General features: G+C 40.7%; 2 protein-coding genes across 2 annotated transcripts in view; one reads left to right on the plus strand and one right to left on the minus strand.

Moving 5' to 3' along the window:
- Nucleotides 1–4362: 4362 nt before the first annotated feature.
- On the plus strand, nt 4363–9010 carry bach1b (BTB and CNC homology 1, basic leucine zipper transcription factor 1 b). Its single transcript, XM_072445953.1, has 5 exons — nt 4363–4436; nt 5154–5399; nt 5652–6794; nt 8248–8454; nt 8535–9010. The coding sequence occupies exons 2-5, from the start codon at nt 5160–5162 to the stop codon at nt 8778–8780; spliced, it is 1836 nt and encodes a 611-aa protein (XP_072302054.1). The 5' UTR covers nt 4363–4436; nt 5154–5159; the 3' UTR covers nt 8781–9010.
- Nucleotides 9011–12638: 3628 nt separating this feature from the next.
- rab38b (RAB38b, member of RAS oncogene family) overlaps nt 12639–14530 on the minus strand; it is a 6399-nt gene continuing 4507 nt past the window's right edge. The window contains exon 3 of the mRNA XM_072445955.1: nt 12639–13609. Within this exon, the coding sequence (XP_072302056.1) occupies nt 13460–13609 (150 nt within the window). The 3' untranslated portion in view covers nt 12639–13459. The remainder of the gene's footprint in view (nt 13610–14530) is intronic.

Below are 14530 nucleotides of genomic sequence, written 5' to 3' on the forward strand. Positions count from 1 at the left end.
GGTGAGCTGTTTTTTTACTGACTAACTAGGACTAAATAAAATTAAATAAATAGTAGACATAGTAAACATAAAAAAACCGAAATTAGTTGAATAAAACTATTGGCAAAAAGTAGATTTACACTACAAGAACTAATATTGTTAAAATAATAAAAACTAAACTTAAATTAATGAAAAGCATGATTGAAAAGTAGATCCAAGTTCCACTTTTCAATCCCAGAACTCCAAAAAAATACAAACTCAATGTCCAAGAAACATGTTTTGTTTTTTCCATGAACCATGAAGCAACGCTATAAAATGTCATTTTAATTTGAATATAAATGGTAAATTCTCCTTTGGTCAAAACTACCGGTATTATGGATTTGATACTGGTCAGTATGTGACTCTTACCCACATCTGTTTGAGTCAGACAATAGCAACATTTTGAATTTAATTTTTTTATGAAATCTTTCCCATAACTACCTGTGTGATCTAACTTTAGACCAGGACCGGTCTGACACTAAAAACAGGTTTAAGTATCATCTACTGTTAGAGTCTGTGACAGAGAGTCGAAAGTAAATCATGCTAAAAATAACCCTTAAATACAGTTTTTCTCTTTGCAGAAGTAAAACACATTTCCAGGTCTCCATTGTAATCTAATGAATGATTATTGTTTTGTTATTTCAACATTGGAATGTTATAGTTTTTCTGTGACGTAAGAAAAGTGTTTTGACGTAATAAAGACACAACTTTATCAACTACTGTGATATTCAGGTCCTGTGGAGATGAAACATGTCGTGTGATGTGGTCCAAACACTGCTCCACTGCTGGTGCTGGAATGGAGTTTATCAAAAGATAATTAAAGGCTTTAATGAGGAACTGAAAGAAGGATAATTGTTTTGAAAAGGTTGTACATTTTTGTCATGTGTGTTTTACCTGGCAGTGGAAGTGAAATCCCACAAACGGTGCATCTATTAATAAAGTGAATTTTGTTTTTTCCGATTGTGTCACTTCCTTTGTTTCATTTCTCCAAATTTGCTGAGATTTGTTGGCCACATTTCTGAATTTGTGATGAACATTATTATGAACATAATTTGAACATTTGCATGGAAAAGAGAACAACGTTATTTCCATTGAGAGTCATTTCCTGAATTATGAAAGAGTCATTTTATTTTCTAGAAACAAGACACAAAACAAACTTGTTCCTTTTATTTATTTTTACCAGTCTCAGACCATGACAGCCATGGTTATTCTGCAGTTTTATCATTACTAATATTTCACAATGCCAAATGACTGTGAGTTGCGTTGCTTGTATAAAAACTGCTTCCTCATAGTCTCAATTGTTTCGATTGTAAGACTATTTGTCATCTCTCCGTCTACCACGGCCTATTATGCTGGAATAACCCATGACTTTGGAAAATAATGTAGTAATAACACAATGAATGATTCTTAAATATATATATTATCAACTATCAATTATGATTGTATGTATTTAACACCTTAAAATACATTGTATTTGTCTTGTCCTTGTGGGAACTTTCTTTACTCTAAAACAGGGCGGGGCTTGTCTCTGACTAAACAAGGGCACATTCATTTGAAATAGGATTCACATTCTTTTGCGCAGCACTTCTCATTCCCAGAATGCTTTGTGCTTGAACCTGACAGTGTAGGCCTATCTCGTCAGAAAACACATCGCCTCTTATTTCAGATCTCCTTCTTTATCTCTTTCAATTGTTTTCTGAGAGAATCCATTCTATAAAGAGATGTTCCGGGAAACTATAGCCAACCAGACAGACGCAAGGACGGGACGGTGTTGGTTACAGCGACAACTGGAAAAACAGAACTGCTCGCTCATTGTTTATCAGCGGGATGACTCAGCGCTCACTCACAGCACACACGAATACACACAGCACACACGGCGCTGTTGTAACACACTAATACACACACTTATACACACAGCACACACACAGAGCTGTTGTAACACACTCATACACACAGAGCTGTTGTAACACACTAATACAAACAGCACACACAGAGCTGTTGTAACACACTAATACACACACTCATAGACACGGCACACACAGAGCTGCTGTAACACACTCATACACACAGCACACACAGAGCTGTTGTAACACACTAACACACACAGCACACACAGAGCTGTTGTAACACACTCATACACACACTCATACACACACTCATACACACAGAGCTGTTGTAACACACTCATACACACACTCATACACACACTCATACACACAGAGCTGTTGTAACACACTCATACACACACTCATACACACACTCATACACACAGAGCTGTTGTAACACACTCATACACACACTCATACACACACTTATACACACAGAGCTGTAGTAACACACTCATACACACACTCATACACACACTCATACACACACTTATACACACAGAGCTGTAGTAACACACTCATACACACACTCATACACACACTCATACACACACTCATACACACACTCATACACACAGAGCTGTTGTAACACACTCATACATACACACACTCATACACACACTCATACACACACTTATACACAGAGCTGTAGTAACACACTCATACACACACTCATACACACACTCATACACACACTTATACACACAGAGCTGTTGTAACACACTAACACACACAGCACACACAGAGCTGTTGTAACACACTCATACACACACTCATACACACACTCATACACACAGAGCTGTTGTAACACACTCATACACACACTCATACACACAGAGCTGTTGTAACACACTCATACACACACTCATACACACAGAGCTGTTGGAACACACTCATACACACACTCATACACACACTTATACACACAGAGCTGTAGTAACACACTCATACACACACTCATACACACAGAGCTGTTGTAACACACTCATACACACACTCATACACACACTTATACACACAGAGCTGTAGTAACACACTCATACACACACTCATACACACACTCATACACACACTTATACACACAGAGCTGTAGTAACACACTCATGCACACACTCATACACACACTCATACACACACTCATACACACAGAGCTGTAGTAACACACTCATACACACACTCATACACACACTCATACACACACTTATACACACAGAGCTGTAGTAATACACTCATACACACACTCATACACACACTTATACACACACTTATACACACACTCATACACACAGAGCTGTAGTAACACACTCATACACACACTCATACACACACTCATACACACACTTATACACACAGAGCTGTAGTAACACACTCATACACACACTCATACACACACTTATACACACACTTATACACACAGAGCTGTAGTAACACACTCATACACACACTCATACACACACTTATACACACAGAGCTGTAGTAACACACTCATACACACACTCATACACACACTCATACACACAGAGCTGTAGTAACACACTCATACACACACTCATACACACACTCATACACACACTTATACACACAGAGCTGTAGTAACACACTCATACACACACTCATACACACACTCATACACACACTTATACACACAGAGCTGTAGTAACACACTCATACACACACTCATACACACACTCATACACACAGAGCTGTAGTAACACACTCATACACACACTCATACACACACTCATACACACACTCATACACACAGAGCTGTAGTAACACACTCATACACACACTCATACACACACTCATACACACACTTATACACACAGAGCTGTAGTAATACACTCATACACACACTCATACACACACTTATACACACACTTATACACACACTCATACACACAGAGCTGTAGTAACACACTCATACACACACTCATACACACACTCATACACACACTTATACACACAGAGCTGTAGTAACACACTCATACACACACTCATACACACACTTATACACACACTTATACACACAGAGCTGTAGTAACACACTCATACACACACTCATACACACACTTATACACACACTTATACACACAGAGCTGTAGTAACACACTCATACACACACTTATACACACACTTATACACACAGAGCTGTAGTAACACACTCATACACACACTCATACACACACTTATACACACAGAGCTGTAGTAACACTCATACACACATTCATACACACACTCATACACACAGAGCTGTTGTAACACACTCACACACACAGCATGGTCCCTCCTCTGGCTCCTCCCACACAGCATGGCCCCTCCTCTGGCTCCTCCCACACAGCATGGCCCCTCCTCTGGCTCCTCCCCTCCTCACTCACACATACACATATGACTAACTCCACTCTTTAGTTTACTCCGAGTCGAGCGCTATCGGGGAATGGACTCGACTTCATTCCTGTTGTGGAATAACATGTGGGATTAACACGGAGGTCGTCCTGGTTCCTGCTCATTATATCATCAATCACCTGTGAGGTATTTGTGTGTATTTGTGTGTGTTTGTGTGTGTTTGTGTGTGTTTGGTAAATCATACCTTTGTGTTTTAATAGTCACTTTTCAAGATAGTGGAAAAGGATTTCTTTGTTTACTTTTGAATTGTTAGTTCTTCTGCATGACTTATTTATGACATTTATTTATGTTCTGGAGGAAAAATTGACGATATTTTGCCACACGGTATAACAATTTCACATAATTTTTACATTAGCTGTTTCTTCAGTTCTTCAAGTATTGTGGAACGTGTCTGTTCGTATCAGACACTTATTATAATTAAATATTATATACAGTCAAAATATAACGAGAGCCATACATATATATCATTTTTTAAACCAATTAAACAAATACATTAGCATGAATCAGTATTTCGAGTTGACATCCCTAATATCTCAAATTCTTTCATAGTGTTTCACAACTGTGTTCATTATTTTGCATATACTTTCATATTATTTTCATTTTTGCCACGATCTTTCAGTGCTACTAGTTATTTCACAATCAGTGGGGACGAGTTCTGGCCTCTTCAACATTCTGTTCTTTACGTGTGCGTTTGACATATTGTGTAAAGTAAACATGAATGTGTACGTTTGGCCTTGTTACTCGTTACTATATGACATAAAGTGAGCTGTCTGAGGTGCCACTGTTAACTGAGGGCTCTCTTTACCTAATCAACTACCACTTTACCCTTTCCCTCTGTCCCAGGTTGCCATGGCAGTCGTGGGCCGATCCCCAGCGTTTACATTCGAGTCCTCGGTGCACCCCAGTCAGATCCTGCGCTCCCTGGAGGATCAGAGGCAGCGGGACGTCCTGTGCGATGTCACGGTGTTCGTCGCCGAGGGGCCGAGCTTCAGGGCCCACCGCTCCGTGCTGGCCTCCTGCAGTGAATACTTCTCCCTCAGACTCTCCTCTCTGTCCGGGCAGAACGCTGTCGTCACGCTGCCTCCGGAGGTGAGATAAGGAATCTCAAAAACCCAAAACTCAGCATGTGATTCAAGCCCGGTTTCAATCAAAAGAGTCAGGATAAAGGTTTGGTCATCGCGGTGTTTAATGTGTTTGGCCTCATAAAGCAGGTGTACAGTCACAGTATTCTGGTTTAAAGTTATAGCCTGTGTCAGAACATTGAGTGAACAGGGAGAAACTAAATATCACTATCAAACTATGCAAATCACAGTATATATTTGTGTATTTTGTTTTTTCCAGGTGACGGCCGCTGGTTTCGAGCCGCTGTTGAAATTCGCCTACACATCCAAACTGGTTTACAGCAAAGAGAACGTTCTGGACATTAAAACCTCGGTGTCTGTCCTTGGCTTTAAAGACTGTGACAGAGCGTGTTTTGATTTCATCCTCCCCAAATTCTTCCCCAGCACCAAGGCGTGTGTGCCGAGAAGGACGTGCTGCAAGAAAAAATACAAGAAAAGTGTATCCAGAGACACTGTTGACTCAGGCGAGCGTTTGCTTCCAGACGACAAAGAGGCCAAACTTGTTGTTGACTCAGCGCAACAGGAAGTGGCGTTTGAGTTCAACAACAACGACGATTCTACGCCTTTAATGCGTGTTTCACCTGCATTCCCGTTACCGCGTGCCACATCTGTGACACCTTCACCGCCTGTAACACCTACAAATGACAATGGGATGTATATATCGAAATATCGAAAGTTCCAGATGGCGTGTGGAATAGAGAACCGCAAAAGCAAGCAAAACCCATTGGATAAATTCAACTGCAATTCGCCATGTTCCAGCAATAGTGAGAGGTGTCCGCTGAGAGTGCCCAGACCAGTTGAAGATCTGTTTGACAACACATTTGGGACTTTCCATCACGTCGCCGCAAACAAAGCAGGTAAAGCGCTCGAAAAGAGCCAAGAAGTTGAGACGCAAAAAGAAAACAGCAGAACGACGTGCAACGCTGAAAGAAACGCCAAGAGCAAAAGTGACGGTTTAGTATATGACGGGTTAGTGTTGCCGGAGGCCCGAGGGGTCAACGGGTCATCGGGTCAAGACAAAGCTGCGGCGAACGACAGCTTTGCAAAGACGGGATGTGTCGACGCTGGGGAAGAATTCATGGAGGAAGAAGACGTTGGTTTGCCAGAGGAGGTTCCAAACTGTAACGGAAGGTGGACTTTTGAAGATGGAAAAACAGCGAACACTTCCCTGGACTCGCTCGGCGTCCGGCTCAAGCTCCGGTCATCGCTTCTGCCCGACGTGGACCAAAGCGCGAGCGGATGGAACTGTCCCAGGTCGTCTGACTGTGAGGGGGCGTCTCAGTCTGGACTCTCCTCTCTCAACTCTGGAGAGGATTCAGATGCAGAATACTGTAACACGTATGTGCAAGAAAGAGCTAAACAGGTGAGCGGAGAAAAGAATGGATGACATGGATTAGATACTGAGCAAAGAGCTGACTCGTCATAGTGGGAAGTTTAATATTAACGAGGAGAACGTTGTCTGACTGTGCAGTTTAGAGTCCAACTTGACAGTTTATCTTTGGGTCTGTGCAGAACTTCTTGAATATCTGTGCCAAATTCATGAATTCAAAATGAACACTCACTGAGTTCACAAAATTAAAATTGCCAGGTGTAGTTGGTGTAATGTGTATTTCCACGTGCGACTCTGCAGTGGCATTAACAGAAGCCTAAAGCCGTGTGACCTCGTCCGTTCACTGCTCACGACTGTTAATGTTTAACACGAGTGCTGATTACAGTTGATGCCAGCAACAAGAAATAACACATATTGTTGCACTATATTATACAACCCGTTATTTTAAACCGAAGCAAAATCAATAAAAAAGAAGGATAAACATCACCCATCTCTACCAAGGCACACCACAGTATCAGTGGTGGTGTGTGAAGTGAGTCATTAAGTCATTTTAGAGATAAACTTATAGTGATATTTAATGTTCACTAAACTCTGACGCTCTTATTTACGCAATCTTCCAATCTTCAGGTGTGTATTTGTCACATTGTGTATTTGTCACATTGTGGGGACCGACATAAGTAACACTCTGGGACACGAGCGTAACGTGACGTGAACCTTACGCCTCATTATTGGATCAACAACATTTAAAGTTCAAACGCAGGTTCAAATATGTAATATAATGATCAGGTTAATGTAACGTAAGAAGCACACAACAAATACAGTTGTGTGTGTGCGTTCATCACATACAGTTGTGTGTGTGCGTTCATTAAATACAGTTGTGTGTGTGTGCGTTCATTAAATACAGTTGTGTGTGTGCGTTCATCACATACAGTTGTGTGTGTGTGCGTTCATCACATACAGTTGTGTGTGTGTGCGTTCATCACATACAGTTGTGTGTGTGTGCGTTCATCACATACAGTTGTGTGTGTGTGCGTTCATCACATACAGTTGTGTGTGTGTGCGTTCATCACATACAGTTGTGTGTGTGCGTTCATTAAATACAGTTGTGTGTGTGCGTTCATCACATACAGTTGTGTGTGTGTGCGTTCATCACATACAGTTGTGTGTGTGTGCGTTCATCACATACAGTTGTGTGTGTGTGCGTTCATTAAATACAGTTGTGTGTGTGCGTTCATCACATACAGTTGTGTGTGTGCGTTCATCACATACAGTTGTGTGTGTGCGTTCATCACATACAGTTGTGTGTGTGCGTTCATCACATACAGTTGTGTGTGTGCGTTCATCACATACAGTTGTGTGTGTGTGCGTTCATCACATACAGTTGTGTGTGTGTGCGTTCATCACATACAGTTGTGTGCGGCGCTTACTCTTCAGGGCCGCTGTGACAACAAGACAAACACTGTATTTACACTGTTCTCATTCGCAGGTGCAGTTGCCTTATCCTGTGAACCAGTTGCTTGTGATGAGCAAGAACGACTTCCAGGAGCTTTTGGACAAACAGAACTTGACTCAGGAACAGGTGGAACTGGTGCGCGACATGAGACGGCGAAGCAAAAACCGTCTCGCGGCTCAGCGCTGTCGCAAACGCAAACTCGACTGTATCTACAACTTACAGTGCGAGATCAACAAACTGGTAAGGAACACGCCGTTTCCATCCGAGTTCACGTCTGACGGTCTGATGTATTGTACAATGTCGTGTGTTTGTTGCAATAGAAAACTGAAAGGGAGAAGTTGATTCAGGAGAAAAGCTTCCTGAACCAGTTGAGGATGAAGACGTGTCGCAGTGTGTCCACGTTGTGCCAAAGAGTTTGTGTCGATGCCAATCTGCCTCCAGAGCAGCAACAACTCCTGAGCAAATACACCTCTGCTGAATGTCCTCTGGCCTCTTATGTCCCCATCATAGACTCACTTCTGTCATCGCAGCCCCGGAGCCCTCTAGTGGAAGACAAGAGGACCTGAGCGGCTCCAGCACAGACACAGTCACTGCTCAGGGACCAAAGCCTAATAATAGTAATGCTGACCCAATGAACACACACGACACTCAAGTAGAGGCTCAAAAACAACTCGTCACTCGGACCAATTATACTCAAATAACATTCCTTTTCTGTGAATTTACATTGTAGCTTTGTAGCATAACTTTTGACAGTTGACAATACTCTAATAGTTTGACAATACTTTATCTCAGAAAGAAAAAAAGTATACTTTGCAAAGCTAGTCTACAATGTTCATATTCAGACAATTGGAATATAGTGAAAATACTTAATACACCTGGATGTCTCCTTTTAATCGAAATGTTCAAGGGACTCTTCCCCAGTGTTTTTAATTCCTCACTGTATTGCCGTATTATCTCAGGGATTATGTGGCCATTACTGAGGTGTCATCTGTTGTCATCTACATGAATGAGACGATTTTAAACTGTTTGAGTAAATTCCAGTCGACCCGAGAGTCACAGATGAACACAGACTCACTGTGACGGGGCATGATTCAGCAGGGTTTAGTCTGGTCACATGTCTGCTGGTGTGTGTTATACTGACCACACTGACCACACTGACCACACTGACGCAGCGTTAAGCTCCCAGCGCTCCTCACTCACACAAACCATGACTTAACAAACGGTCACAATGGGCTGGAACACGATACTCTTTGAAATGCAGCTCCAGCACGAGACATAAGGGGAAGTACTTGTCTATTGTCTTTAAACATCTGTGGAATTTGTGGTTGTTGCGACTGAATATTCAGGAAATCATTGATAATCATTTTAAGACAGGTTTTCATTCATTCAATATTCTTCAAACATATGTAGCCTAGATATTCTAAATAGTATATAGTAAATATGTTAGCTCTTTTTTCATGTACATTTATGTTCAAAGATGCTGATCTTTTTTGTCTGACAGATTCACTCATGATCTTCTGACTGGCAATGAACTATTGTGTATTCCTGGTGCTTAGTGCCCTCTAGTGATGCACTGTATAATATGTCAAATACAAATACTTTTTTGTTCTATTTTTCTACATAAGAAAACATTAAAATCATTAAAAATAAACAAAACAATACAAATTGCATCTGTTTTCTGTTGATTTCTTTGTGTTGTAGCCTATTTAGTTTCTAGACAAAATGTTGGTGAAACATAAAGTAGATACATAAGTTTATGGAGTTTGAAGAAGGCCTAGTGAAAGTTAACTTCTTAAATCTAACAGTTAAGAATTATGTTAACTTAAAAGTCCATATGAGTCAAACAGTCCAAAGCCATCCTCAGGTCACGAGTCAAGAAACACCATTAGAGGCAGTTTTATCAAATGGACAGCAGGTGGCGCCATTGCAGCAGGGACTCTTTCATGCAGGGGGAGCCAATTATTTATTACATCCATGATTTAGTTACCTAGAAACGGGCCCAGTTTCCACCTAAATAACAGACATTCCTTTAACTCAACAGTGACGAGGACAACCCGTCGTCTCGTGTGGCTTTAAGTAAATGGCGTGTCTTCTCTTACTACCTTTTCTAGCAGCTCCGCTCCACGAGATGTGGGCGGCTTCTGTGGGTGGTTCTCTGGCATAAAGATGGAAAATAACACTGCACAATATGTTGTCTTTTGTATCTTACACTAAACTGTTACCACCACAGTGAATTTTAATTGATTTACTGCAAATGGAATCTTGCATGATATTAGTTTAGTTTTATATCATCCAATGTAGGTCTTCGTCACAGCAGCAGTTTGCATCAGATCCCACATATATACAAGGACTAGAATTAAAAGGTGGTGTGTCTTGCTAATGAGCACAATTGTAATACATTTTTAAGACCCTACACTTTGCATTCTCTTTCCACACACCCAGTGAAAAGTCTGCAATAGATTTTTTTCAACCACGTTTCAACCACTAGCACATAAACCACATCAAAATTGGACTCAAACTGGTCTTTAATTCAAAACTATTTCTGGGCTTGACCAGGACCAAGCCAAGTCTATATCTGAACCAAACTGGGCTCCAAACAGATCTCAAAAAAGGGCAAGTGTGGGCACCCTCGGTCTCAGTCCAGCCGTCCTTCCACACATTCCTAATCTCCATCCATGTCGGTCTTTACAATGTGGAGGTGACATTTGTAGGAGTTTTGGTAAGTGATGAATAAGAAGACCAAATCTAATCCCTGTGGAGAGAGAGAGGGAGCTGCGCAGTCATGTGGCGTCCTAATGAGAACCATTAAGTACTGGATCAGCCTCGGGACACACAACTATTGGTCCAAACCAGCAGTAATACAATGATACAGAAAAGCAAAGGTCAGGCAAAGGAGCAGTTTACAAATACACATGATAGAAGATGGTTTTAGCGTTAAATCAGCCCTGAGCTTGATAAAAATGATAGCTACAAGTGTGGGAAAGTATCCTAGTGGCAGGTTCTGTAGTAGCGAATTTAAACGCTTAACTTTCCATACTTTTGATGATCAGAATGTTGTATACACATTCAGTCAGTTCTTCAAAAGGGAAAGAGGTTATATTTTGGATTCAAGTTCAAGTCTTTTTTGTCCCACTCGCCCACACAAAGGGACAAACGGCAGTGAGAGTTCAGTGTCTTGCTTGTGTGCACAATATAAAAACACTGTACGTGGAGGATTCATTTACACAGAATACTCTCTCTCATTCAAAACCACAATTGTCAGTCTTTTCTGCATTGTGACATGGCACTCACATGATGGCTCACTCCTCATGATGAACCAGGCCTAATCTGCGACATTCAAACCCTGCAAAGAAACCAATGTTTGAGAATTATTCTGAAATGTCAGCCATGAAAATCACCCACGGTCAACGAGGCAGAACACGACTGCGTTGTGATCATGCTGAGGAACAGTTCCAAATGCAGATTAGCTGTGGATTGCTGCACAGAGACACAAAGACACCACGGTTTGAACGTATAACCTTGGTTTTTGAAGCAACAGCACTGTGGTCCTGTCGACAGGCTTTGATTATCTTATTATGAGTCAATGAAAGACTTCACAATCGTTGGCTCACTATGACTTGTTAGAAACGTTGAATAGTTGCACACTTGAGCAGAAAACACAAAAACCAAGACTAGTTACAGCCAGGATACGTGGGTTAATGTGTCAAACAAGCATATATTTGTCATAGATTGTGAAGGTGGATGGAGTACTCTGAGTCTGTACTTAAAGGAGACATAAAAAAAACACTAGAGCTTATAAACATGTTATAACTGTGTTTGAGTGCTCACAAAATTCTCATTTACTCACTCGTATTTTCTTGTGGTTAATATAAAAATTAGACTTATTAGACAAATAAGATAAGATAAGAGTGGATCAAACTTGTGGTTTACAATTAACAACATGTAAAATCATGATCTACATATGTTATAGTTTATGTATATGTATTATACGTAATACAGTTAAATTACTCCTCTCTTAAATACAATACGTCTGAATAACTTTCCATTTTCCTCGTTACATAACATCCCTGTTTGGTAAGTTGAAGGTAAAATATTGACTCCTTGCATACTGCACAGTGTAGTATTTGGTTGACAAGCACAAAATGTTCAGTACGATTCCAGCCACCTTGGGTTTTACACAGCATTTACTTTCACATTACAGTAACTCATTAGAAGGCATTTTTATCTCCTTACACGTACATGAAGTCAGATGGTGAGATACCAAACCAAAAAACCCAAGGACTCACTCCCTCCCTGTGACACCGAACAGAGAGGCTAATCACTCTGCCACTGTGCGCCGTCCAACAAGAAAACACGTTCCCTAAAGTCTAGTTCTGTGGAGAAATGTAACAGATCTAAGGTATTCAAATGAGGACAAACGTAGCTGTATTTCGTGTTGACATTACATTATAAGACACGCACAGGTTGACTTCTTTCAGAACAGCGTGGGCGGTCTGAGGACAATGATGTACAAAAATGGAATGATAATACAAAAATAAGAACCTATGCAAAAATAGCTACACACAGCTGTCGCGGATAGTGGACTAGTTTCCATGGAGACAGATAGATAGACTTCGGCAACTCCTAATAGTTCCCCCATCCACAACTACAGTTTTAGTCTTCTTAAGAACAATGCGTTTTAAGTAGAGAAAGGAAATAGGAGGACAAGAAGCAAACAGCAGTCTATTGTGCAAAGTTACATTATAGACACATTACACGTTGATAGCAAAAGCAATTGTGCAAATCAGTAAATACAATACTATTATTCAAGTAGATCCATTGGCAACGTACACCCGCTTTCTAGATCATGCAGGACTAATTATGATCTTGTTTTACCCACTAGAGGTCTTTGTGCCAATCCCAAGTTAGAACAAATCATGTATTTTATATTGAAATGAAAGGCTATTATTCATATGCACAGTACTTACTTACTATTAACACAGACAAAAGACATTGAAAAATAATATAACAAACAATCTGAACTAACATGACTTTAATTTATCATGTAAAATATTAAAAATCTTCATAAAACATTGCTTTCTTCTTGTAAATGCCCAGATTTGGCATTCTTACCTTGATTTTCAGTTTTCAGTTACCAATATGTTCATGTCACATGTCACCTAAACCCTCCTCTTGTCACCAAACAGCCAGGTCTGTGTAGTGCCCCCTGTAGTCCACATGGGGCATGTCCCATCAATGTCCTTGTCTATTTAAGACAGCCGCTGCAGCTCATTTGTCTGTTGGAATCAATATGAGGCGAGATGGTGTCGGGCACCACAGACTTCATGATGTCATTCTCTGTCGCCATAATGTGTTTGACCAGGAAGTTGGCGGCGTCGTTAATGCTGAGGTTATCCTAAAACACAACACCAATTCGTCATATTATAATCCTCGCATTCAACAGGAAATATAATCAAGAATCAATCTGCCGCTCTTTGCACCAGGCACGGCACTAGTATAAGTAAGTAAGTAAGTAAGTAAGTAAGTAAGTAAGGAAGGAAGGAAGGAAGGAAGGAAGGAAGGAAATAAGTAAGTAAGTAAGTAAGTACATTTTATTTGTATAGCACCTTTCACAGACAGAAGTCACAAAGTGCTTCACAAAAACACAGAATAAAACAATAAAGACACAAGAAACTTACAGGGAGCAATATGCAGAATGATGTTTGTGGAAACCAGATTGAAAAGAGTCGTGAATGTCAGACTGATCAAGGAAATCTGACAATTGTTCAGAGCCCACCTTCTCTAGGATCTTGGACATGAGCGGCAGCTTTGAAATGGGTCTGAAACGTTTTGGGTCTGTCTGGCCTAAGCAGCAAATGCATCTGAAGGCCGCTCAGAAAGTTGTTCCTGGAGGGTTGGCAGCTCAAATTCTGCACGCCTAGTTTTGCTTATGATGGTGTTTTTTTCTTGCCGTGAAGGAGGCTCCAAGGACGGCGGCCGCTCTGGGACAGCTTATTTCCATGCTTTGCTTATCAATCTACTTCTCTATTTTTGACCAATTTCGTTCTTTGATTTTCTAACTTTCTGTTTGAATACAATTTTGAGAAGCAATTGCTGGTTGTGATTTGGGCCTTTGCAAAAATACATTTAATTGAAATTGGATTGAAATTGTGTTCAGGGCAAAACATGACATCTCAGTGATCGGAGGTGGAAAGAGAGGCAGGACACACATACAGTCATATACAAGACACTCAACTAAATCATTGTGTACAAGGGGGACATCAATGCTACTGCAACTACAACCAATACAACTAGTCGCTACTACTACTACTACTAC

The sequence above is a fragment of the Eucyclogobius newberryi genome, unplaced genomic scaffold (assembly GCF_026437365.1).
Source record: "Eucyclogobius newberryi isolate DKJ021-1_F unplaced genomic scaffold, fEucNew1.0.hap1 SCAF_15, whole genome shotgun sequence".
Taxonomy (NCBI): Eukaryota; Metazoa; Chordata; class Actinopteri; order Gobiiformes; family Gobiidae; genus Eucyclogobius; species Eucyclogobius newberryi.

Bases quoted from the DNA above. Each gene is read 5' to 3' on its own strand.
- bach1b (XM_072445953.1), top strand. From the start codon at position 5,160: ATGGCAGTCGTGGGCCGATCCCCAGCGTTTACATTCGAGTCCTCGGTG. The intron at 6,795-8,247 runs GTGAGCGGAGAA...TCTCATTCGCAG, and splicing joins TGCAAGAAAGAGCTAAACAG to GTGCAGTTGCCTTATCCTGT. The intron at 8,455-8,534 runs GTAAGGAACACG...TTGTTGCAATAG, and splicing joins AGTGCGAGATCAACAAACTG to AAAACTGAAAGGGAGAAGTT.